The following is a 26,141-nucleotide window of genomic DNA, read 5'->3' as shown; positions in this document are numbered from 1 at the left end:
TCAGAAAGAAACACCCACCCCCCAAAAAAGAAGAAAGTTTGGAAGTTTTCAGAACTGCCTCCCCCCATCCTAGGTTCTCCTACCTGGATGATTCCCTGTTCTGTTCATTCCCTCTGAAGCACCTGGCATTGGTCACTGTCAGAGGACAGGACACTGGGCTACCTGGACCATTAGTCTGACCCAGTCCGGCCTTTCTTATGTCAACTGGCTGCAGATCCTGCTTCTCCTCTCACTTAGGTGCAAAGTGGGAGAACCCCGGCTGAAGTGACAGTGGTGTAAATGAAAGAAGAGTCAGTCTCTGGGCCTGTATGTATATTACAACTTACAAGCAGAGCTGTACTGATGTTATGGCACTTCCAAGACGAGCCTGTCCTTAGCTGCTCATTTACCAAACAATCTGGGCTGGAATTTCCCACGCTGACTACCTGCCTGGGGCTGAATATTTTGAGGGGGGGGTTGTGTTGCATTGAGTCTGTTTCATGTGGGTCTCGCCAAGGGGAACGTGGGTTGGCTGGGCCAGGGAGGCCGGGCAGGGGGTGTGTCTCTGGAAAAGGGGAGGTGATAGGGAGAGAAATTAAATGCAACCAACCCAGCATAGAAACGTCCCATTCATTCATCCCGCTGCTGCCTGGCTCCAGCTCCGCCCAGGCCCCAGGGCTGCGCGCTCCACGCTTGGAAGCTCGCTGGCTCCCTCGCACCCTCCGCAGTAACTTTCGCGGCAGCATGGCCAAAGGCAGAGGGGCGGAAAGCGCTTCGTCCACCGGGCTGCTACAGCCTAGCCTCCTGCAGCAGGACGAGCTGCGGCATGCCAAGGTGCAGGCGGCGCGCCGGGCTGGGACGCGTGGTCCGGGGAGAGCGGGGTGGATGCGGCGGGAGGGAGAGGTTCCCTGGGGGCGGGGCGGCTCCGGGGGAAGGGGATTGAGGCTGATGATGGGGGGGTGCTGATTGGGGGCGGGGGGTATAAACTTCCTCTCCGGGAGGAAAAGCCCCGGGGCAGGCGCGAGCCGGAGTGGGGGAGACACCGAGCCGGCCATGGGGGGAGAGCGGGCCGGGAGGATGCGGCTAGACGGACCGGTGTGTACCCCCCCCCCCCCCCCCCGGCTGGGCTGGGAGCGCCGGGTCGGAACCGTGCGGGAGGAGCCGGGCAGGAGCCGGCGGCTGCTCGCTCGCAGCGGGTGCGGGGTGCAGGGAAGCCCCGCTCGCCCTTGGCCGCACCCGGCTGGCTGGAGCTCGGGGATCGGGCGCGCCGCTGGCTCCAGCCCAAGTTCATTCATCAGAAGCAAGGGCAAACTTTTCTTAAAGGAGCCGCGTCCTTCCTCCGCCGGTTCCCCCCTGGCTGGAGGCGGGCGGGGGTCCTGGGGGAGGCACAAGGCGATCTAAGACTTGCCCAGCCAAACCCCCTCGTGGGGAGGGGGGCTTCAAAGAGCTGCTTGAAAACGAATTTTCTCTCTTCTCCTGCCCCCCCCCCCCGCCCACCCCCCTGGCCCGGCTCGGCTCGGCTTCAGAGCCCCTTTGGGCTTGGGGACGGGATCGGGGCTGCGCTGGGGCTCGAGGCTCTGGTCGCTGTTGGCCCGAACTCTGGGGCTTTGTTTGCATTAAGTTTCAGTCTCTGGACAAACTCCCGGAGGGGGGAGTGTTTGTGTGTGTGTGTGTGGGGGGGGTGTTATCACTTAGCCTCTGGGTGCACCAGGGAATGGTCTGATGGGCCCCTTATACATAGGTGTGAGGTGATCCCTTACACCACCTGGTAAGTGTGCCAGAGCTGGTGATACCGGCCCGCTCCTAACAGCGGGTAAGCCGAGCACTAAGCACTTTATATACCACTTGTTATCTGCCGAGAGCTCTGCAAACATCATCTAATTAATCCTTGCAACGCCCCTGCGGAGTAGGTAAATACCATCCCCTTGATACAAAAGGGGAAACTGAGGCACTTGCCCAAGGCCACATAGTGAATCACCATCCCAGCCTTGCCTGCTTAGCTCTGCAGACAATAGACTGCCTAGCTAGGGGTGCCAACCCTCCAGAATTGTCCTTGAGTCTCCAGGAATGCGTCCAGTTGGCAACCCCATGCTGCCTAGGATTGTCTGATTGTTCACTTGTATTCCCTGTGTCTGTCTCCGTCTGTTGTCCCTCGTCTTATGCTTCGATTGGAAGCCAGGACGTTTTGTTCCGTGTTCGTACAGCACCAGGCGCGATGAGGCCCTGCTCCAATAATAAGCTGTCTGGTAACACAATTAATAATAATGATTCACTCCCAACTGTACTGCTAGGGGTATTGCCACCGTCTGTGTGGTGTGTCTGTGGTGTGTAAAGTGGCGAACTAGCAACTTCATCCCCAGGAAAATTGTCGATACATCTTCTTTCACTCCTTGCAATGCCACTTTCCCGTGGGAGAACTCTGCATGTGCCATCAAAGCTCCCTGTTTGAACTTAACCCAAATTCCCCAGGGCTTTGTCTGCCCTCTCTGTAGGTTTCGATGCAGCTGTAGCTCTAATTTGGTGATGGTATCAGTTTTCAGAATTAATTTTCGACAGCACGCCTGTCCGTAGCCGCCCTGGTGGCTCTCTGCTTTGTTTGCATCTCCTCCCCAGGGGACCCCTCATCTCTTAGTTAAGACCCATCAATTTGAGAAGGGCGCACAAACCGACCGGGTGGGGAGCAGGTGCCCTGGTGTGACTCTCCTGATTCTGAGACTTTCATTGAGAGACTGAGGAATTGCACACGCATCGTCTGTCCTTTTTGCTTGTGGATCATTGTAGGTTCAGAGATGCCGCCAGACGTGAGAAGCAAATAGAAACCACTCTGGCTTATTCTGTGTGATGGGCAAACCCAGCCTCCTGTTAGCTGTAAATCTGGAGGCGCTGAGCCTGTATGTTCACTTAAACGGGCAGTTAAATACAGTACAGCCTTCTGGAGTATGAGTAGTGGGAGAAATTATTTGGATGCTGCTTGACTCTCCCTTGAATTCCAAGGCCTCTGGTTAAAGTTAGGGATCTGGCTAGTTGGAGTGGATTCTGGATTGCCCTCTTCTGAGAGAGAGAGAGAGAGAGAGAGAGAGACACGCACACACACTCACACACACACACTGGGATGGCAGTAGGCTGGATGGCCTGTCGGGCTGAATTTAAGCAGGGGATCTGAGCAGTCTGTATTCAGTGCTAGCGGAGCCTTAAAAGCCACTGAATCAGGCCGTTGAAATCTGCTCTCTGTGCTTCCCTTTCTTGGCACGTTCGGTCAGAAACGCTGATCGTTGACCATGGAAGGCAGTAAGGTCTAGTGGTGAGAACAGGGGACTGGAAGTTAAACCAGCAGAGTTTGGACGAGCTGTATGTTGTCCTGGATAAGTTGACACACATTCACCGTGTCCTCGACTGTCAAACTGAAATGTGAGGGGCTGTTCCGTTGTTAACCAGCGAAGCGGAGACCTGTGGGCAGCTCATCGGCAGTGGAGCCTGGAGGGCTGTTTGTAAGCTCTGTTGTGGTCCTAGGTTGCAGGTGGACGTGGGGGAGTGATTGAGGGAGGGGGAAGCTCCCTACACTTGGTGGTGGTTGCTCTGACTGTCTAGGGCCAGCCCGACCCAGCTGCAGCCTTTCATTTCTTTTGCAGAAGGAAAGTAAAGCGAAGCTATCGGTGTGCAGCAAACTGTGCTATGCCGTCGGTGGCGCTCCCTACCAGATCACTGGCTGCGCCCTGGGATTTTTCTTGCAGATCTACCTGCTGGATGTCGCACAGGTAATTCTTTCAGCCTGGCGCTGAGTAGCCAGCGTCGGGGTAATACCTGGGGGCTCTGGATGCCATCATGAGATTCTCTTAATCCAAAACACATCCATTGTGATCCAGTCGTCTTACGTGGCTATTTTTACTCTGACTTGATCTCGGGACATGGGGCTTAGCACGCTTATAGTCTCCTGTCAGCAAAAGCATTGGCTGGAGAGAGATGTGGGGTAGGGGGAGGTTCCCTGATGGTTTTTTCTACTTGCCCAGCAGACTGACGTTCCCTCTATGTATAAAACAGAGCAGGTGCCTGATTAGAGAGATGCCCCCAGGCTGTCTGGCTTCTAGCTGAGGAGGTGTCGCATTGAGGGTTGCAGGTATAGGGGCTTGCCATTGCCTTAATCAGCTGACTGCTGGGAGGCAGCTGATGGTGAGAGGGGGGATTTGAATACAGGGTGCTCTTGTGATTGGTGAGTTCAGCCGCTGTGAGTCATATGGAGGGAACCCCCCAAGGGCTTTCCCACACAGTAACTTTCAGTGTTGCATAAAGGAGTCTTAGATGAGCCCCGTTCCCCCACCAGTCAGTGCTGTGTCCCTTTCAGATGGGCTTTTAGCAGGGAGGATTTCTGTCAAAAAAATAAAGGCGCTTTTCAAACTTGGGGGCCTAAAGTGAGCCACATGACCCCTCATTTTCACACCGAAGTAGCTTGGTTGGGGGAATTAGTTGCAGAGTACAGAATTCTCACTGAATGCAAACAGAGTTGAGCCCCCTTGGGGGGGAAAAAGTGATCTGAAATTCAGGTGCCTACATATGGATTTAGGGGCCAGACTTCAAGCCAGAAAATTCTGCTCTGCGTTTCTAAAATGCTAGCAAATTCCCCTCCAGAAAAAAGGAAGCATGGATCAGATTGGAGCGATTTCTTCAGAGGGCTTAGAGCTGGGTTCACAGTTGCTAGCATTGGGGGGCAATGTCTCCTGGGGTTTTTACTCCCAGCTTTGCCACCAATGTCCTGTGTGACCTTGTGCACCGCTCTGTGCCTCCATTTTCCCCATCTGTAAAATGGGATAATACTGTCCCTCCTCTCTGAGTTTTAAGATCTAATGACATCTGTTATGCGCATGCAAAGTAGGAGTATTGGGCCTAGATGCTCTTCTGCTTCCGGTGCTGATGAAGGGTCTGGTGCTGGGCTTGGTATCTGCAGAGAGCTATATATATACTGATGTGATGGAGGGTGTGGGTTGGGAAGGAAGCTGTTGCTGGCCATGTTTGTGACACATTCTGGATGTAGCTAGGATGGAAAGGGGATGGCTTCTCCTACATCCTTACTCCAAATGGGATTGTGGGCAGGCCCAGGGGCAGACTTAAGCTGACACAGGACTGGTGGAGGTGGTTAGTTGGTGTCTGTTGCAATGAAATTGCCAAGAGTTTAATGTGGAACGGGTAGGATGGAATGGACTGAAATCCTACTTCCAGCTGCAGGCTGACTCTACCAGCCCCGAGGGTGGCCATCTCAGAGGGGGAGAGGGGTCAGATAGTCCCCTTGCCTCTGAGCCACCCTGGAAATGTGTGGAGGAGGGGCCCATGTGCATCTGCTCCATTCCCAAATGCTGAAGGTTGAGGCTGAGATCTTCCGGGAAAGCAATCAGCCGGGGGAAGGGGCTTTGACAGCCTCCGGGTCGTAGGGTCTCTGTCTCCTTTCCAAGGCTATCCAAGTGAATTCTGTCCTCTCTTTCTATAACAGCTGGACCCTTTCTATGCCTCCATCATCCTCTTTGTGGGTCGAGCATGGGATGCTATCACCGACCCCATGGTGGGTTTCTTCATCAGTAAAACCCCTTGGAGCCGCCTCGGACGCCTGATGCCCTGGTAAGGGAAGCTTGTTGGAGCTGGGGATTTTGCGTCATGGCCTGAGGTTGGGGCTCAGCATGGACTAGCTTGGGTTCCCTTGGACACAACGGCAGCAGGGCCCTTCCAGGTCGGCTTTAGGATCCTGGGGGCCTTCTAGAGAGTAGAGGCTCGCATTGGCTACCCTGCATTTGCCTCCACTTGGAGGCCTCAAAGAAGGGTTAATGTTCTTCCCGTGTCACCATGTGGGGAACCAGAGGCGCGGAAAAGGGAAGGAACTTACCCGAAGTCGCACAGAGAGTCCGAGCTGGGAATAGAGCTCAAGTCTGTGCGTCAAATGGAATGGAACAGACGCTTGGCAATCAGCTAAAGGCTGAGTAATCCGTAGATGGCTTAAGTTGTGAAAGATGCCTGACTGATGAGAAGAAGCCCTAGGGACAAGGAGGGAAACTCTATTATCTGGGCCTTCAGCCTTTCGCAGCCTCCAGATAGGTGAGAGGGAAACCTGGTAGTGTGGGAATCCATGAACCCAGCAATCGATCGTTACATGGGCCTCGCTCTCCCAGAAACGACTCTGGTTCAGCCCCTGTGCTGGAGGTGCCTTGCTGTGGTTATCGACCCATGTGCAGCTGAGTGTATGGAACTCCCTGGGGTGGGGCCGGGAGCAAGGGCTGGCAGTCGTGCCGAGCTCTGTGGCCCTGAGCGATAAGAGAATGAGCTTCTGGTGGTGGGCATGCTCCTGTGGGGGGGTTCTTTGATGGATCTTCAGGATGACTTTTCTCCCTTCCCCCCCAGATCCCTTGTTACAGAGGTGGCCACTCCTCCCAGCTCTCCTGGGAAGGGGTCGTCTGAGCACTGAACTGGCTCTTGATAAGTCAGACCCTTGATTATTTGTGGATTGTGGTGGTGCCCAGGGGGGATGCCAGTCGTGGACCGGGATTCCATAGCGCTAGGTGCTGTATGAACACCGGGGACGGGAGGGAAATGAGACAAGGGGCTGGGGGGCAGATAGAGCTTTGTAAAGTAGGCTGCGGGGGAGAGGACACGTGTCTGTAGATTGACATGTGAATCGTCAGGCGGCAGGCACAGTGTGTTCCTTTGTCGCAGTGCTGGGACACGTTGTCGTTGGGGTGGGAGGAGGGGAAGGTTCCTCTGGCTTGTGTATTGATATATACACACACTCTGCAGCTGGTGAGACATGTAAGTTGGTGTAACTGGCCCCACCCCCTGGCAGCTGCTTTTATCTCCACCTGCCCTGGCGGGACAGGGGGAGGCGTCCCCATGAAGGAAACGTACAAAGTTCCTCCTGCTGCTCATGACTGTTCGGCTGCGCTAGCGCGTATCTGATCCACGCAGTATCTGAAAACCCTGCTAGAGATCAGTGGACGCCAAGGCTGCTACCACTGCAGGAACTGAATCTGTGTGGACAGTGGTGGGGGATTTCCAAGAGCTGTAGCCTGGTTTGAATCCTCTTTTCTTCTGTGGAGCTTTTAGCTTTATGTTCTTCTCCGTGGAGCTGGTTTGACTTGGAAGGATGGGGGAGAGGAGGAGTCTGAATAGGAAGTCGAAGATGGTTCAACCAACCTCACCCCTATCCCAGCATGCACTGGGCCTGATTCTCCTCTCACCTGTGTAAATCAGGAGTAACTCCATTGAAGGCAATGAAAACTGGTGATGTAAAACCGATGTCACTGAGAACAGAAACAGGTCCTCTATTTGTCACGATGGGCTGCCCATTAGACCCTACTGTCTCTGGGGGACAGAGCCACGGGGCTTTGCTCAAATACGCGTGTTGCAGGGTGTCGGGCTTGGCTTTTTATCCAGACTGGTTTCCTGGCAAATCTGCCCTATGTTAGGAATGAAGCAGTTGGAAGGTGAGAGCTGTCTGTCTCCGGAGCAGCAGTATTGTCCATCCCGGCCATTCAGGAGGGGGTGGTGTGTATGGGACGGGGGGTGCAGCCAAGGCTGTTTCTGACGCACCTGTTACTTCTGCAGCCAGGGTCAGTGGGTTGTGGAAAGCCACGTGATTTACAGCTGATTCTGCAGAGGAGAAAGCAACTGGAGACGGGGCCTGCGTTGGCAGCGGCAATACGTGTGCTCTTTCCTTGCTAGATGTTCTCGCTTTGCGCTTCTCTGCCCTCCCACTTTGGCGAGCGGGACTCTGGGCATATGCACGGACAGGACACGTCCAAGAGAAGCAGGGTGTGGAGGGGACAGGAGCTAGATGGTTCAGAGGACTGAGAGCATGGTGAGGGGATGCAGCACCTTCCCCCTCTAGGAGCCCGGGTTCTAGTCAGCTGCAGGGTGCTAGCAACTGAAAACCGTGGCTCATTGGTCTCTGTTGAATGAGCCAGTGCTACCTGCCTGCATGAAATCAGGTTATCTGCTCACAGAAAACAGCACTACAAGTCGGCAGAGAAATTAGGACAGTGTCCGGGGGCTTGATCTCCACCTGCTGCCTCTCCGGGTGAGCATGGAGACACATTAGCCATGCAGTGTTCGGAGGCTTGGCCTGCATCTGCCCTGTGGCTAAAGAGCTAACATCCGTCTCCAGGGTAGTCGATCTAGCACCTGGCAGCATTGCTGAAATGTCAAGTAGAGAAGGGGGGTGGGGGAAGGAGGAGATGGGGAGGTGGAAATTAGCGGGACTGGTCCTTTCCCGCACACGCGGCAGTTGCATCCCTCTGCTCCCTGGGGTTCTAATGAAAAACGTGCTGTCCTGTTTTTGTTGATCTAAACCAGGCTTCACACATAGACCAAAAATAGTTTTCCTCCCCACTCTGCATGTTGTGAGGTCTTAGGAATTGGAGGAATGGCTGTGAGCAAGGAGCAGCAGCGATCTGGGTGGGTTCCAAGGCAGAGCTAGCAGAGCGCTGTTCTTTAATTGCTCTATATTTGAACATCTAGAAATACTTGGAGTCCTCTGCTGTGCTACAGTCTCGTGCCTTTAAGGCTGGGGTTGGGGAGAATGGTCACAGGGGACTTAATATTCACATTCCACTGAACAATGCTTGCACCTTTCAAATTATACTGGGCCTTAGACCTTGGAATCCTGCCTCATTGCTACGGTAGGGGAGCAGCGTGTCTACTAGTTGAGCATGGTGGCTTCTATTCATGGCTTTTACGCGTGTTTGCTCTGTGTCATTGGGCAAGTAGCTGGCTGCCCGACTGTGCCACCTTTGGTGACCCTAAATAGCTAGAACTATAGACCGTCCCACTGACTTAAACGGGACTCCCTGTGCGTGGGCAAGGGTGGGGCCCTCGATCACTGTGGATCTCAGTTTCTCTACCTGTAAAATAGGAATGATACTTAATTTTTCATCTGTATCGCCCTGAGATCTCTGCCCGGTTCGTTTGTATAACTTGCTTTTAATGAGCCCTGATCACCCGTCAACATCCTCTTATAACCTGCTTCATAAACAAGGCAGATCTACCAAGGAATTTATTGGTAACTATTCTAAATATTACCCCTAGCTGTACCCTTTTAAGCTGTGGAATAAAGTCCACTTGGTGGGTACATCTGGCTGTAATTCTGCTGCGTGTGGTGACACGGGACGATGCGTGTGTCCCCGGGACCCAGGATAAAATTGTAAGCTATACATTGGCTTGATAGTTCACTTACCAAAATAAAATGTCCCTCTCTGGTGCCCTCTTGTTATAATTTTGGTCTCTTAAACTTGGATTCCCCATATGCTCCCCCGTGCCCCCAAATTCATCCCACGTGGATTTCCTTCTCTGTTCACTGAAGTCACCCTAACAGCTGTGCCAGCCAGCAATGTGCTCCCTCTGATCTGAGTGCCCTGCTCTCGCTTCTTCTGAGGGAATTTGGGGCTCTCAGCACCCCCTTTATTTAAGAGGCCCTGTTGCAAACCTCCGTTGCAGATAACTCAAGATCCTGTGTCCTATCTGCAAACCGCGGCTAGGGAAATGATTCTGCTCCAGCAGAGGAAACAGTTAAAGATTAAGGGCGGGGGGGGGGGTGCCGCCTTCAGAGGAACATGCCATCCCGACTTGGCCAATGGGGAGGCAGGGTGTGCGGCATAGCATGGTGGAGCAAATTGCCACAGTCCTGCTCAGGGGTTACTACGAGTCAGTCTCCTGGCTGGAAGCTGCAGCATGAGTGGTGGCTACGGGGTGGGAGGCAGGGTGAGCTGATCTACTGATTCCTTAGCTACGCAGGCCACGCACATGGCTCTAATCCCAGATGTCTAAGTAGTGGGGGGGGAGTCTGCCCAGCAGGCATCCGAAATGGACCCTTGTTTGTAACCTTGCAGCACACCCCTGCTGTACTGCTCGGGTGCCCCCTCCGCAGCAGGCCTGGGAATGTGCTCGCTCCTGGAGCTTCGGATCTGCGTAAAAGTTTATGGAAATTCTGAATGACTCAACGTGCGCGAGACGCGATGGGAGAGGAGTGGCTGCCGGGCTCTGTGCTTTCCACTGCTTCCTGGCCTCGTCGTCACACTCTCGCCTGCTCCCCGCCCCGTGGAAATGACCGATGCAGGGAAAAATGTGAATGTCGGGTCATGTATTTCCCCCTCTCCCCCCACGTGGCTGCTGTACGGTGTGCTTAGATAATGTCTCGCACCCTGGGAGTTTAAATTGAACTCCCTGTCTTGCCATGTCAATCCAGAAAGGAAAGAGACCCGTTCTCCTCTCCGTACCACAGGAAACAATAAATCTGGATCCTCTCTCCAACGCTTCTGGGATTGTAAACGCCACAAGGCAGGGACTGCAAAACCTAGTCCAATGGGACAATGAGTCTGATGGGGGGGCTTCTAGGCCTTCCCGCAGCCTGAGTGTTTGACTCCATTTCCCCATGGGACTGATCTAGTCCTAGCTGCAGCATTTGGGGCGGGGATCGCTTTACTCCAAAGAAGAAACTGCTTTCTTTCTTCCCTCTCCCCCCCCCCATTATTGGGGGGCCATTCAGACCTTCCCAGAAAAAATGGGATGGATCAAGGTACCAAATTCCCAGGGGATTCTGCTTGTCTCTCGCCTTGTGGGTTCTTGCTGGTGGTGCCGTCACAGGGATGTCGTCCCTCTGAACCAGCCTTCCCCGCCCCTTCCCATTCCCCTCTGGGATACGGTGATACTGAATGGAAACTGGAAAGGCCTTATCCCTGTTAGAGCCTGAACTCCAGCGGGCCCCTGGGAGCTGTCTTTCAGTCCCTGCAGTGGAGGTGACGTATGTGTGGGGGACAAATCACTCCCTTCGCGTGACTGTGAAGTGAGAGGACCCCCCACCCTGCCCTTCTCCGGATGTGGGGAATCTCCTTTGCTCTCTCTGGGTAGGTTTACGCTGGCGGGATTTTTACCTCCATTTACTTAGTCGCCAGTTAAGATTCGTGCCTTTGTAAAGACTGGATGCTCCCCAAGCACTTGGTCCCTGCGACAGCAATGTGTGTGACTCAGCCGAGCGAAAAGGATAAACTAAAGGGTTGAGTTGGGGCTGATGGGCCACGCCCAGCCTCCGAGCTGCTGCAGTATCCCCAGGTAGTGCCAGGCTGCTAAGCTGACTGCAGGGTAGAGGGGAGGATTTGGGCTCTAAAACCAGCTCCCATCTCTTGCTCTGGCTAGTGGTGAGAAAACCAGCTCCCTGGAGTTCTGCTGGCGGGCAGGGCCGACTGGGGAGGGGGGAGCCGGTACAAATTACCGGGGCCTGGCGGTCCAGAAGGGGGCCGGGGACTGGCTTCCCCGTCTTTCCCCCCCCAACCCATCGGCCCTGTTTAGCCGGTCCACCCTTGCTGGGGGGCCTGAAAAAAATTTTCACTGGGGCCCGAACCCACTCTCGGCGGCCCTGCTGGCGGGTACTGTAGGGAGTCACTCCTGGAGCCAGACGCAGGCTTCCTGCTTTCCAGTCCACTTCCACCTCCCTCTCTCCCCACTCCGGACAGGATCAAAGGAAAGAGCCAGCTAGTCTCTGGGGTCTGAAGATGAACTCTTCCTTTGCTAACTAATGTCTGTCTCTGCTTGGGGAAATGGGCCTTATCCCGCCCTCCCTCGTGCTGCAGGCTTGATTGGCGTGTGTAAAATACTCCGGAATCCTTGCAGCTCTGCCCTGCTAAGACAAGCCAGGCTGCTTGCTGCTCAGCCTCCGGGTGGCTAGGATGTGGAGGGAGGGTTTGCTGCCCGAACTGGTTCCTTCACCCTTGCTCCTGCATGCTGCTTAGCCAAGAAGGGAGAGAAGGCTGCCGAACAAGCTCTTGCATCTCGTCCTGTGCAGAGCACTGCTCGACTTGGATGAGAGCCAGGGACAGAAGGAGGAACTAAGAATGGAGATGGTGCCCTGTCCCTTCATCACCTTGTACAGGCAGGATGGGTAGGGCAGGATCCAGGTCCCAAAGAGTTTCAGGGGCTCTCGGACGCTGATCTGCCTCTGCTGGGAAACAGTCTCCCAGCTGCATGTGCTGTTTTGTAATGGTAGCATCTAGAGCAGGGCCCCGTTGTGGTCTACAAAAGTAGGTGATGGTCCCAGAGAGCTTACAACTTAAATCATTTAAACGTGTTCTATGGGAGCAGATGGGTTCTCGGCTCCTTGCTGTGCCCCATCCCTCACCCTGTTCCAGCCCCTGCATCATTTCACCTCCTCCAAATAGACAAACCGTTGACCTGACATCCCCTCGGCTTGTTCGCCCAGCAGCCCCACCCTGCTCCAGGCAGGGGATTTGGTCTCTGAGATCAAAACCTTGCTCCGCAAACCTCCGTCGGCTCTCTTCTCTCTTCCCATCTCGAAGGTTCTGTACTTTGTCGTGTTTTAAATAGCCCCTTTGTGGAGAGGGCCATGGGGGCTGAGATCAGGATTACAGCACACAGTTTAGAGCAAGCCAGGGGAAAGATTTAAGACCAAGCTTTTCAGAGGAGCCTAAGGGGTTTAGGTGCCCAGATCCCTTTGACATTCAGTGACAGGTGCCTAATTGCACATCGAGTCGTGAGCCAGCAGTCAGGAAGGGGAATCTGCCTGGGAGGTTGGATCCTCAGCCACAGTACAATATTAGGGCATCGTGGGACCAGCATCCTCCCACAGGGCTCGTGTGATGTGGCATTCAGCAGCCTCTGGCTTCGGGTTAACTTGGGATAGTGAAGTGGAGGCAAGAGGAAAGCATTAGAGGACATGATCAGTCAGGCTGGAGGACCCTGTTAGACGCGCCCATGTCCCACTGTGCCTGAAAAGCTGCTCCTCTTTGATTAGATTTTCTGTATCTTCTCCATTTCTAAGTCCCTACCCCCAGGAAATGGACCAGTGGTCCAACTACTAGACCATCTTGTCTCCAATGGTGGTCAATGCTTGCAGGGTACTTCAAAGCAAACTCTCTGATGTAATGCGTCCAGTTGCACAATATTTTTCCCAAGGGCTGGAACTGCTTCTTGGATTGGCTCGTGTCCTGCAGCTTGAGGAGCAAGGCCTTTGTATCAGCCCAGCTGCTGTGAGGGTGGGTGCTTGTCACTGTTCATGCTGATGTTTTTTTCTCTCTCTCGTTCCCCCAAAGGATCATCTTCTCCACTCCATTCGCTGTGATCTCCTACTTCCTGATATGGTTTGTGCCAGACCTCTCGAGTGGCCAAGTGATGTGGTATCTTCTCTTCTACTGCATGTTCCAGACCCTTGTGACGGTGAGTCCGCCCTCCATGCACACAACTGGGCTCCTTTTTTGCGGGGGGGGGGGAGAAGCCAACCTTTTCTCACCTGCCTGATGGAGCCGAGGAGTGGTGCCACAATGGCAGGGTTGGCACAAGCCACCCTGAAAGGAGTGAGAGGCTGAGAGCATCCGTAAGGGCTGTCCTTGGACCGCCAGTGTCATCTGGGTTTCCCACCGTCCTGATTCTACAACTAGGGTAACCAGACGTCCCGATAAAATCGGGCCCATCCCGATTTTTCGGTGTTTGTTCCGCGTTCCGACCAATCTCTGGTCGGGACGCAATTTGTCCCAATATTTCGCTCCGCTGGCAGCACTCATCAGTTGTTTTTTTTTTTTCACACACATCCCCCCCCCCCCCCCCCCACACACACACACACTCTCCCCGGTGTCCCTATATTTTCTTCCTCTCATCTGGTCACCCTATCTACAACACACAGACGTGCCTCTGGCCATGGGGCCAGCTTGTTGGCTGATCTGCTGTGGGGACTGGAGAGGCAGGACAAGTCATAGCTCATCTCCTCCTCTTTCCTTCAGCAGTTTGGGGGACCCCTCCAAGGCCAGCCCTGGCTGGGGTGGAGCATTACGGAGGGGGGCGAGGATTCCCATTTACTCTTCTATATAGTCTGTATCTGGATGGAATTTCCTTCCCGCAAAAGAATCTTCCAACCCACTCAACCTATGGCCTGCTGTCAGCGTCTCATTGGGGTCTGTAGCATGAATGTCTGTGCACCAAAGGGTTAATTTTCTCTCTCTTCCCATCCGCCCTGTTTCTCGTTGCAGTGTTTCCATGTTCCCTATTCAGCGCTCACGATGTTCATCAGCAGGGAGCAGAGCGAACGGGATTCCGCTACCGCCTATCGTAAGAGCCCTTCCCGTCTCCCTTACAATTGCAGAGTCAGTGCTTTCCCCCTCCCACGGCTTGGGTGCAGCCGCAGGAGTGTATATGCTCCCGGGGTTTGGCTGCTGGTCGCTGGGAGGCAGCAGGTTTCTCCGTTCCATACCCTGTCCACTACATGTGCAGGCGTGTGTGTGTGTGTGTGTGTGTGGGATGTCCCTTGCTGCTCCTGCAGGATGAGTGTAAGATCATCTGCAAGTGTACAGCCATGTGTCCAAGCGTGTTTGCACATGTACACGTTGGCAATGAGGATCCTGTTCTGAAAGTCTTCCAAAGCTCCCTGCGCCTCTCTTGCATTGCAGCTCTCTCAGATCCCACTTCTTCGACTAAAGGGACCCTCGGTTTAATGTCCACGTCTAACCTGCCTTGTGGCAGGAGTCTGTCTGGACGGGACTCTGCCTGCTGATAGTTTGTCCGCTGGAGAGCACGGTGGCTAGAGCAGGAGACTGGGAATCTGGAGCTCTTGGGTTCTGTTCCCAGCCTTGACGCTGAGCTGCTGTGTGACCTGGGGCAAATCCCGTCACCTCTCTGTGCCTGTTTTCCCTCAGTGGGGATACCTTCCTCCCATAGGCTTGGAGATCTGGAGAAGCGACTGCTCTCGTTTCTGGCTGGGTGGGCGCGGTGCGTCACTTGATGGCTTTAACGTTCGGAATGTGTAGACATCCAGGTGTTTGCCTCTGGAGGAGCAGGCGTTCGCAGCCGCTCTCCTCACTCTATTGGGCCAGAGCGTTGACCGGTAATGACCCGCCTGGCTCCTCTGTTCAGGTATGACGGTGGAGGTGCTGGGCACCGTGCTGGGCACGGCCATCCAGGGGCAGATCGTGGGCCAGGTGGACACGCCGTGCATTCAGGACTCCCGCCTCTTCGGCGTCACTAACACCTCGGTGGCCATGGAGGAGGTGAACATTACCCGGGATGCCGGCTCCCTCACAGACACGGTAGGTCTGTGGCACCCTGGCCGCTCATCCTCACCCTGCTCAGGGACTCTCCTCTTTCATTGCAGCCTCTCCCACGCTGCCTCAGCCGGACTCTGGAGGCAGGAAAGCGTGTGAAAATCATGTGCTGAGTTACTTTGCCCTGTCTCCAGAGAAATCCCTACAGCCTGAGACTGGGCCCCACTAGCTGCTGTGTAACTAAGGAACTTAGGGGTCCCTTAGGAACTTATGGGTACCTATCTCCATGCAACAGGTATGGAGCTAAAATACAGTAGAGCCTCGTGGCTCATCGGAACTGGATTCAGTTGCAGACGCAAATCCAGGTGCCTGTGGGGTGCATGGTCCCTTCGTTTATGGTGAGAACTGGCTGCAGAGAGGGAAGTTCGTTGTTCAGGATCCCCTGGCATTATCGGGGGGTGGAGCAGGGAGCTTTTTATGCAGCCCCATAGCACAGCATAGACTCTGCCCCACCCCAGTCTGTAGCGAGAGCTCTGTCCGGTTCTGCTGGCGCACGCGTGAGGCTGGCTGCGCCATTGTCTAGAGCTCCCCAAGAGCGGCTGGTAGGTCTAGAGCTCCCCAAGAGCGGCTGGTAGAAGGGGCCTGGCGGAGCAGCCTCGCTAACTGGATCTGCATCTGTCTTGCACAGAGAAACGCCTACATGATTGCAGCGGGAGTCATTGGTGGGATCTACATACTCTGCGCCATCGTCCTGTTTCTGGGCGTGCGGGAGAAGCGAGGTGAGTGCGGGAGGTGGAGGAAGGCCCTTACGTTGGCATTTGCAATGTCCAGAGCCCAGAAGGGCTTTCCAAGTAACAGACCAGGCTGGACCCTGTACATGGGTCATCTCGCCTCTTTCAGAGGGGTTAGAACAGTGGTTCCTTAGCCACGTGTCTTTCCCCTAATCATATGGGCAGAAAGCGGGGAACAAACACAGAAGGGGAAATTGCAGGAGATGGGAATTCCTATTAAAAGCTGTCATCACCTGCTTCAGGTGAAAGCTGCACCCAGGGTCATACTCTTGCTTTAACCAGCGGGCCAGGAGCAGAGGACAATGTTTTACGCTGATCTCCTTAAATGGGCCCCTTTGTGAGCCAAGTGCCTCTGGACTGAAGTCATCCAGGCCATTCAAACCTGAGCTGTGTTTAGAAGGCACGTTCTTCAAACAGCCCCTCCCCTGGCAGGCACTCTCCCTGCTATGCTGAACACACCCCACGCTGGCTCCCAACCCTGCTCTTAAGCAGTTAGTTTGGATCTGGGAAGGAAGTTCAGCTCTGCACGAACCGGGAACGCTGCCCGTCCTGCGCTAAACCAACATGAAGAGCAGAGACCAGGGCGCTTGTTACACAGCTGAAGCCCTGGAGGGGGTAGGGTTCCATTCAAGGGCGTAGGCTGGGGAGGGGTGTACGGTGCGAATGCAAAGGATCCTGTCCTGGGCTTGATGGGTTCTTGGCTTGGTTTCTTCACCCAGTTCGATGCCTGGAGCCCAACTCTCCCTGGGAGTTGAAGTACTTGCCCCTCCCATGCCTCTCTTCCTGGGTGGTGCTGTTGACACCTGGTTATCCGCCAAAACTAGGGCGAGTGGGAGTCCAGGTTATTGTAAACCAGGATGGGTATGGAGTGGGGGTGGGGGGGGGGACACCGCTTCAGACACCCATTTCTTGTGTGTAAACCTCCATGGAAAGACTGTGTCAGTGGCAAGATGGCACGGCTCACTGGAGAATCTCAAGGGGACCCTGTTACTGCAGGAAACCATCTGGGAGAACTTGTCTTCCTGCCCAGTATTTACCCGCGTCAGCGTTTTGCTGCCTGGCTTTGGCTGACAATGTCTAGCCTCCAATATGCTGGCTGGACTCGGGCTATTCCATAGCTGCGATAACAATGCGGAGTGGGATTTATTTCTGAGCCCAGCTGGGTTTCGTCCCGCTCTCCCCACCCTTAACAGGAGACCTGCACTGGAGCAGTGCTCTGCTGATCATGGGACAAAGGGGAGCAGAGATCTGGGTGCCAGGGACTTTAGAATTTTAGTCCCGGCTCTGCCACTGGCTTGCTGGGTAGCCTTGGGTGAATCACTTAACTGGTCTGTGCCTCAGTTTCCCTATCTCTAAAATGGGGACTTGCCTCACAGGAGTGGTGAGGATGTCTCGCCGTACTTGGGAAGATCGTTGTTACGGGGGTCAGCGGAGGTGCCGAGGCTGGCTAATACTGAGTCTCAGGGGTGCCTTTTTCATACCAGTGTACTGCAGTAATGGGCCCCCTGTCTGTTATAGCACTGGGGCCCGTTATGCCAGGGTGCCTTTAGAAAGGTCTCTAATCACCTGCTGACCCTGCTCTGCTCCCCAGATGCCTCTGAGCTCCAGTCGGATGAGCCCATCTCTTTCTTCCGGGGGCTGAAGCTGGTGATGAAACACGGTGCCTACATCAAGCTGATTGCTGGCTTCCTCTTCACCTCGCTCGCCTTCATGGTGAGGAACTGCCTGGGGAGGGACAGTGTGGCTTAGAGCCCACCCGGAGGAAATGCATAACTGGCTGAGGACTGTCAGATGGACCTGTAGGAGAGCAAAGGGGGTGGGGGTCAAATACCATCTTCCTCCTGTCTCCAGCACCCTTCTGCCATAGCTATCGGTCCCCTTCCCAGCACGATGCGAGTGCCGGTACCTGTCCTCCTGTGACCTAGGCCTGTTAGCCCTTCTTTAACCCTTCCGCTCTGCTGGCCTGGGTTGTGTTTACGGATGTGTCGGACAATCTCTGCCCAGAGAGGGAATTCCTGAGCTGGTGCGTTGAGGGCAAAGGGTGTTGGAATCTTAGACCTGTTTGCTGAGTCCACTTGGAAGGGGTGGGGGGATTTCCCTCCCGCTACAATACACTCAAGGCCTGCCTACAGCAGCGGGCTGCGTTCGTACAGCCCCGAGCATGTCTGTGCACCGGGTCCAGCTAGACCACTTTAGCGTTTTCCCCGGGGAGTGGGTCTGGGGGCTGCAGGGAATCCCGTTTCTCCGTGGGAGGCTGTTCAGTGCATTTTCCCCCTGGAAGGGGGAATCTCCCTGTTCCGTTCTGCTCTGCGGACCTCCCGTGTCTGTTTCCTTTCCCAGCTGCTGGAAGGGAACTTTGCCTTGTTTTGTACCTACACCCTGGGATTCCGCAACGAATTCCAGAACATCCTCCTGGCCATCATGGTACGTATGGCGCGTGTGAGTACGTGGCACCCCTTCCCCCGACCCTGCCTGCCTGGGCTAGGCAGACTGTCAGCTCTTGGAGGTAGTGAGCCTGTCTGTACAGCTCCGAGCACAATGGGACCCTGATCTCCCTGGGTCCCTAGACAATACAGTAATAAACATGATGAATAATAATAATCACTGTCCCCTTCACCTGGCGGTCTCCTCCTTTCTATACTCAGGAGCCCACTGGTTGGTGAGGGTGGGGACTTGACTGTAGTGGTCTAAGAGCCTAAAGCAGAGATGGGGAGCCCCAGGTGAGGGGAGATCAGGGCTGGAAGAGCCTGGCATGTGGGGGAAGGTGACTGGAGGTTGCCTCAGGAGTGGGGGGAGGGGTAACGAGTTACTTAACGTGGCTCCTGGAAAGACACGGCCAGTTGGCAAGAACAGCGAGTCCTTTGTCCGCATTTGAAGCGGACCATGAAAGAGGGGAGAATAAAAGCCGCGCGGGCCCTTTGTCTAAACCCTGCCATTTTTTTCCTTCTTTCCATGAGGGGGGGAAAAAGGAGCCCTGAGTGGTGATTGCAGGGAGGCACTGAATGGAGGGAACAGAGCAGATTGTCTGGGAACCCTTTGCACGTTGCTAGATGGAGAAAGAGTGGGGGAGGGGGCCGGGGGAGCATTGTGGCGTGAAACACTTTGCCCTGCCAGAAAGGCAGTGAAAGAAAGAAAGAAAACCCACCCCTGGTTCTAAGGAAATGCAAGGGCTCAAAAGCAATGGAAGCAAGAGACCAATCCCATAGCCGAATGCACCTCCCTGGCCCCGCGAAGACCAGGATGTTGGTCATGTGTCTGGCTGCAGCCCGTTGGGTCTCTTCTGTTCTAGGCAAGGGAGGGGCCGCCTTGCTTCAGAGCAGCCTGGCAAAGTTGTCACGAACGTTCATCAGGCCTGGTCCAGAATAGACTCTCTTCCAACGCTTGCCCTCTGAGGACGAGCCAATGGGCTTTGCAAGACGGCTTCTGTAAAGACGCTGGCGCGAGTCTAGGTGGGCTTCGAGAAGGTCCTTTAGAGCCAGGATGGTCTTGTGGCTAGGGCCTTGTGTGGATGAGTGAAACGCCCGAGGGGGCTCCAAACCACAGGCAAAAGAGGGTCCAAATTAATCTGTCCTGCATCCAGGCCTGACCTCAGGCTGACACCCCAACCATCTCCATTCCTGCTGCATTAGAGGTTAACATGTGACCGGTGGACAAAGCATCTATGGAGACTGGTTGGCCTGAGTCATGTGTCTTTTCCCCTCTCTCTCTCTCTTGCAGCTCTCTGCCACCTTGTCTATCCCCCTCTGGCAATGGTTCCTCATGCATTTTGGGAAGAAAACTGCTGTGTATGTTGGGATCTCGGTAAGTAAGTCTCCTGGGGTCACAGAGGGGCAGAGAGTGGTTTGTTGCTGTGTGCCTCATAGGGAATCCTAGCAAGTGGAGGTGAGGAAAGACCAGAGCAGGGGATCTAAACCTCACCCCTCTAGGTAGCGGTTCCAAATCGGGTCAGGGGTGATCAGAAGTTACCACCATCACCTGACATTCATTCGCTGGCCTCTCTCTACTTCTTAGTGGTGTCACAAAGGGCACTTCTTGGTAGTCATGGCGGAGAGGCCAAGGACAGACTGGGCCATGGAGACTGAATTATCCTCTGAGCCTGGGACATGGGCCCTCCAGGGCAGGGTGCTGGTGGGACAGCGTTGGAGAGGTTGCGTTACTGCTGCCTATGCTGTGGGTAGATCCTACCCTATCAGCCAGCACCTCCAAGTGCTGAAACTCACATGAGAGGGAAGATGGGGGAGGCCAATTGGCTCATCGGGTCCATCTTGATTATCTGCTGCCCGGCGGGTGAGGTGACACCTCTGTTCTTTCCTGGCTCCACAGTCTGCCATCCCCTTCCTCATCATGGTTGTCGTTCTGGAGAGTAACTTGATCGTCACCTACGTTGTGGCCATTGCAGCTGGGATCAGTGTCGCTGCTGCCTTCCTCTTGCCGTGGTGAGTGTGAGGCCTCCGGGCTCCGGCAACCACAGAACGACGATCCCGCATTCTCTATCGCTGGTAGACATCTGCTGACGCACAGCGGTGACATCTGGGCTGATGACTCTAGTGCTCGGATCCAGGATGAGGCAATTCCTGAGGTCTTGAGCCTTCTCCTGTCAGTACGCAGGGCATTGTGGGTCTTTTCAGTATGAAGGTGAACCCACACTCCATGGCCCTTTCCCAAGTCTCTGCCCCTCTGTACCGTTATTGGAGGGGAAGTAATTGGAAGTCTGTAATTTGGGGGTGGGGACCTCCCATGTCTCTGCTTTGGAAGGGGAAGTGTGGGCTCCACTGAAGACTTGAGGGTTTCATTAGCCTCTGTCTGAGGCTCACGCACTCTCCTCTCTCGTCTCAGGTCCATGCTGCCAGATGTCATAGACGACTTCAACCTCCAGCACCCAGACTCCCGTGGCCATGAAGCTATTTTCTTCTCCTTTTACGTCTTCTTCACCAAGTTCGCCTCCGGGGTGTCTCTGGGGATCTCCACGCTCAGCTTAGAGTGAGTCCTGTCAGCACGCCGAGCCTGGAGGCGGGGGGGGCTTGTTAGGAGAGCTGGTAGCTGGGACAGAGAAGGAAGGCTTCTCTCAGACCCTGCAGTCTGGAGCGTCTCCATTTTTAGCTACAAAACCATGAAGGGAATTGGGATTAGATGTCCAGAGGCTGGCACTGAAGGCAGCTCCAGGTGCATCTCCCCTGCAGCTTTTGTCCTAGGAGGGAGGCTCATTCCAAGTTTGCAGTGAATAAGCACTAAAAGGAGAAATCTTAGGAACCGGCCTTTCTCTATGGTAGTGAATTGAGGTGCTACCTCTTGCTATGCCAGCCCCTTGGCCAGAGCACGTCCCAGCCTTTGACTGATTTCTTCTCCCAACACCCCCATGAAGCAGGGCAGTGCTACTGTCCCTCTCTTACAGAGGGGACCTGAAGCACAGACAGGCTAAGTGACTTGCTCAAAGTCACACAGGATGTCTGTGGTGGAGCAAGGAGGCTCCAGGCTGACACCCTCCTCGCTGGGCTGGCTTTCCTCCATTGCTTCATCAGGGGGGATGGAACAGACCACATAGCTGTGAGCTTCTAGACCATGGCGGCTGTTGGCTTTGGGGTTGGAGGAAGAGATGCTCCTTGCTAGATGGAGGAGGGTTGATGTGATGCTAAAGCAGCGAATGCTGGCTCAGCAGTAATTCCCTGGGAATCCTGATCTATCTCATGGCCGTTCTTCCCCTGAGAGGTACCTCTGGAGAGCTAGGACTGAGCTGGTGTGGAGAGAGGAGGTTGGTAATAGCCTCATGCATTTCCCTTGCTTGACAGTTCCTGTTCTCTTAGCTTTGCAGGCTATAAGACCCGGGGCTGCTCCCAGCCCGAGGAGGTGAAATTCACGCTGAAGATGCTGGTATCGGCAGCCCCGGTGGGGCTGATCCTGCTGGGCCTGCTCCTATTCAAGCTGTACCCCATTGACGAGGACAGGCGGAGGGAAAACAAGAAGGCCCTGCAAGATTTAAGGTAAGGGCTGGCATGGCCCTCTCTGTGCTGCAGGGGAAGGACTGCACTCATTGGGTTGGGCAAGTTCCAGAAGAGAGTGATGGGGAAGGGCAATGTTCTCACTAGTGCCCTGACCAGCTCTAGTGCTGGGAGAACCTGCCCTGGCTTTGCAGGTCACTGGGAGGCTGAGGAAGGTGGCTAGTCCTTCAGCCTGTAGGAGGCTGACAATCTCTCCCCTGAGGAGCTGCACTTCCAGCTAGCCTCCGAACACCCTGCAGCCCTAACGCACCGCCTGCCCTTTGACGGGTGGCTGTGAGACTCTGCCGCGCTGCTCAGTGGCATCACCCAGCAGGTAGGGTCTTAAGGCTGCAGTGTCGTAAGATGCCAGGGGCATCGCGGATCGCTAGAGGTGGAGCAGGACTCCCCCAGCCGCGGCGCTGCCTCCGGTACGTTGCTGTGGGATGGTAAAGTACTGCAATGAATATAAATACACGTGGAGTGCTGTGCATTGCCTGTTCCCGTGGCTGCGGCAGTGCCGCTGCCTGGCTTTCCGCTGCGGGAGCGGGCGGTCTCTGCTGCTTCCCCCAGACCCAGCTCAGGGCTGCATTTACTGACTTGGTGGAGCCTGCGAGAAGTAAAAAAAAATAAACGTTGGCGATACGGCTGGGCCTGGGAAACGAAGCCTTTCCCTAGAAGGCCCCTATTTCAATCTGCTCCAGAATGGTGCTGAGAAAGCTGTTGAGCATTTCACAACCATTTGGTGGCCTCTGTTACAAGGGGGTCGGGCCTCCATCCAGTTCCTAGTGGAGGGAAAGGTGTCCACCTAGCAGAAACGGCTCTTCTGTCACCCTGCTGGTAGTCTGGGCTGAATGGGGCTGGAGAGGGGAACGTACAGTCCTCTCTGCCCTGGCGGCGTTGACTCCAGAGCCCGGAGATGTTGGCAGCGAATGGCCCCATTGTTCCCATCCTGCAGCTAAGAGGAGGGCTCCCTTCCCTGTAACTATCCCTCACTAACCCCCTCTGGCTCGCTGGCCCTTGCTTTCGAGCCCAGAGCGCTCTCTGCATGGGGATACCAGCTGGCGGGAAGGGGGCCATTCCTGTCTGATGCCCACCAATCCTTCCCTTCCCAGGGAGGAGGAAAACAGCAGCGACTCGGACTCCACGGAACTCGCCAGCATCGTGTGACCCCGGCTCACCTCCATCTACTGTTTACACACTGGGCGTCTTCAGGAACTGGACGGGGTCACTGCCGAGTAACCACGTTACCCAGAACTCCTGGAGATGCTGGTGACGTGCTACGCGGGGCTTTGTGGAGCATCTGTGGTGAATGTTACATGGGATCTGCGGGCAGTGGTCTCGGGCCATCCATGGGATCCATAGAGTGCCGGTAGTGTACGTTACACGGGATCTATTCAGTACTGCACTAATGTGCCTCTTAATGAACAAACACTACACCAGCCTGGCCCGCGCAGCGCTGTCTGCAGAGCGCAGCAGCCTGAGCCAGGAAGCTATTGCTCGTAACACACAGGAGACTTGTGCGTACTCTCTGCCTCTCACACACTGATTTGCCTGGTACTGCAGGCACTGAATATGGCACAGATCCTTGCAGTATTGTCTCTGGATCACTCGTGGACCCATGTGGTGCTGGTAGTGTACGTTACACTGTTAATGTGAATGAGATGAAGATTAACTCACCTGTACTATCTGTAAAATAAGGACACTAATGTAGAAAGAGCTGGGTTTTTTATAAAGTCTAATTAATTAAATAACTTAATGATGTTGTAAATAGAAATTATTTTTCCCTATTTGTATATGTCTGTATGGAATCCAAACTGGAACTATTAATATTAATTTACATAAAAGCGGGGAAATGTCACCTGGATTGGTGTGATGGATTTTTTCCCCTCCCTCCCCCACTCCCAGTGGCTAGTGTCCTTTACAAGGACACAAGGTAGCTGAGAGTCCAAGAGTGCCAACTCTGCTTTACCATGCAGGGCATGTTGGCACCCTTCCTGTCTAGATGGAAGGCAGATTCCAGGGCAGAAATGTCAGTGAACTGGATGAATTCCCAGTTCCCTCCTGGCAGAACTAGAGTCCTTTAGATTCCCAATTCCACAGACCTGAGTCCCCCTCCTCTAGTCACCCTGTAGGACTGACTTCTCTCACAGACCCAAGGCACTGGAATGCCTTAATCCCTGGCACTTTGAATGTGCTGTACATACACTTAACCCTTTCCCTCCTCTCTGCTCAACACCCACACTGGAAGAACCCAACAAAGCTCCTGTTCTTTTCCTCTAAAAACCAATTGGGCGGGTGGGAGATGAAATAAAGGAACCAGTTGCCAAGATTCTCAAGGCCGGGCTGGAAAGGGGAGGGGTGGCTGAGGCCCAACAAAAAGCCAACACCACTTTTCCGTGACACTTAACAGATAGGTGGGCCAGGCCTTGCTAGAACTCCCACCAGGCAGCTGAGGTTTCTACACTCTTGGTTTAGAGAGGTGGGAAAGGGAGAGCCAGGGAGGGGTCCGTGCCTTTTCCAAGGCCAGGGGGTAGGATCTGAATGAGCAGCAATAAAGCTGGAAGCCTCCGGCCTGATAAAGATGCAGGCTCTTAATGAGGGACAAGCCAGGTGAAATGCAGTCAAGGCAAAGGAATGTGTTTCAGCTCCTTTGAGGAGAAGAGAGGACTGTGGGGGCAGGAGACAGAATTCAGCATGGGCTAGTGCCTGCAAAGCAAGGGGGAATGAAGAGACTTGAGAGAGGGAGGCTGAACTTTTGCCATTCCAGGGCATGGTGCAAGAGCTCTTTAGGGCAGGGGCTGCCGTCTCTTTTCGGTAAGGACTGTGCACATTTCGGGCACTGTATGACTAGTGTACAGCTGGCAAGAAATGGGGGGAGGAGCAAAGATGGAATCCAGAGGGATCGGAGTGGTAGGAAGGGGTGAATGACTCCTGCCCTCAAATATAGAACAAAGTGAAGTGCTGTAATGAGGATTGGGTTTATAAATAGAAAAGGGGATTATGTCTCCAATGGGAATGCTCAACAGGCCCCCGCTTAGGCCAAGAATGCGGGTGAGTAAAACAGAACAGCTAGCAGAAGAGAGCAGCCGGAGCAGGGGCTTTTGTCAGTCAAGGAGCAGCGCCCAGGCTGCAGATCAGGACACGGGAGGCTGCTCAGATGACACCTATTGAGAATCGGGGGCTGATAAGCTGACAGCTGAGGAGGTGCTGTGTGTGCAAGTCCAGACCTAGGCTGCAACTGAGCCTGGGTGGCAGCGCTGGGGCATGTTGCCTTGTTTTGCAGCCAGAGGCTGATAACCTCTGGGCTACTAAGCAAAATGGGGCTTTACCATTCATTAGAAGAGAGCTGCTTGCAGGAGACCAGCAGAGCTGGAGATGGGTGTGGGTGGGTGGGTGGAGGGGATGTTGGCTCTGAGAGCAGGGGGTAGGGAATGGGCTCAGAAAGGGCTGGGTCATGAGGGACTCTGGAGAAATGACTTTAGGCCCAGATGAATGCCCAGGAGCAACAGCTATCAAAGGCAGCCTCAGAAATGGCCTTGGGGCCTAGAGGAGCTGGGGGAGCTACCATCCTGCTCCCTTGGGAGCCTGTCTTCACAATGGACCCCCGCTCCAATCTGCCCCCCTCCTCTCTTCCCCCCCTCTCCCCCCCCCCCCCCCCCTCGGCCCAGCTTGGCTGAGGTAGGATTCACTCCCAGGCTTTCACTTAGTCTGTCTCTTTAATGACTGGCCACTCTCTCGCCCTTCTCTGAACGCACCCCCTGCTCTGTGGTTCTGATGCTTCTCCTGGGCCAGGGAGTTATTCGCTGCACTAAGATGTCAAATAGAAGCTGGATTTCCCCCCTCCCCTCTTTCCTCCTTAGCAACCACCCACCCCACCCCAGTTTCCTTACAGGCGATCTCCCACCACCTGTCAGCCAGGCCATGGGCTGCTGGTTGCCAATGGCTCCCAGGGAAAAAGAACAAGCATTTAACGATGCTTGAGTTTACACCCAGTTTACTGTTGCAAAAGAGCTTAGCGTGGCCACATCTGCTTAGCCCCTGGAGCACCACATCTGGGGCCCCACATGGCATGTAACGCAGGTCATGCCTCAAACACCCATGGGGCAGTAAAGGAGTTAATATGAAATTCTCCCTCCTTAAAAGAGAAAGTCTGAAGGAGTTCATAGTAACAGGCAGTTCCCTGCCCAAGCCCATATGGCTCCCCCACACACCCTAGAAAGGATGGGGAGGGCAGAGAAGGAGAACAGGGTGTTTGGAGAGAGGAACAAGTATAGTGGCAGTTTGGGACTGGCCCTACAGAGCCCCTTTCTTTGTCTGGAGGCTGAAGCCTGGCATGATGCTCGTTATCTATAGTAATATGCAAAGTGCTAATGAGGAAATCCAAAGCA

General features: G+C 54.6%; 1 protein-coding gene across 2 annotated transcripts; it reads left to right on the top strand.

Annotated features, from left to right (window-relative positions):
- The first annotated feature begins 624 nt into the window (after positions 1 to 624).
- On the top strand, positions 625 to 23,611 carry MFSD2A (major facilitator superfamily domain containing 2A). 2 transcript variants are annotated; one of them, XM_024202537.3, is made up of 14 exons: positions 625 to 813; positions 3,609 to 3,734; positions 5,459 to 5,583; positions 13,050 to 13,173; positions 13,980 to 14,058; positions 14,860 to 15,032; positions 15,676 to 15,766; positions 17,370 to 17,491; positions 18,119 to 18,202; positions 19,496 to 19,579; positions 20,102 to 20,214; positions 20,615 to 20,758; positions 21,580 to 21,756; positions 22,866 to 23,611. In XM_024202537.3, the coding sequence occupies exons 1-14, from the start codon at positions 724 to 726 to the stop codon at positions 22,918 to 22,920; spliced, it is 1,587 nt and encodes a 528-aa protein (XP_024058305.1). In that variant the 5' UTR covers positions 625 to 723; the 3' UTR covers positions 22,921 to 23,611. The 2 variants fall into 2 exon arrangements, with proteins under 2 accessions (XP_024058305.1, XP_029768530.1); XM_029912670.1 differs by having other exon boundaries at positions 21,580 to 23,611.
- Positions 23,612 to 26,141: the final 2,530 nt, after the last annotated feature.

This window comes from Terrapene carolina, unplaced genomic scaffold, assembly GCF_002925995.2.
Source record: "Terrapene carolina triunguis isolate 2854851 unplaced genomic scaffold, T_m_triunguis-2.0 Scaffold236, whole genome shotgun sequence".
NCBI classification, from domain to species: Eukaryota; Metazoa; Chordata; order Testudines; family Emydidae; genus Terrapene; species Terrapene triunguis.
The sequence above is the reverse complement of the archived record's forward strand: the minus strand, read 5'-3'. Positions and strand labels throughout refer to the sequence as shown.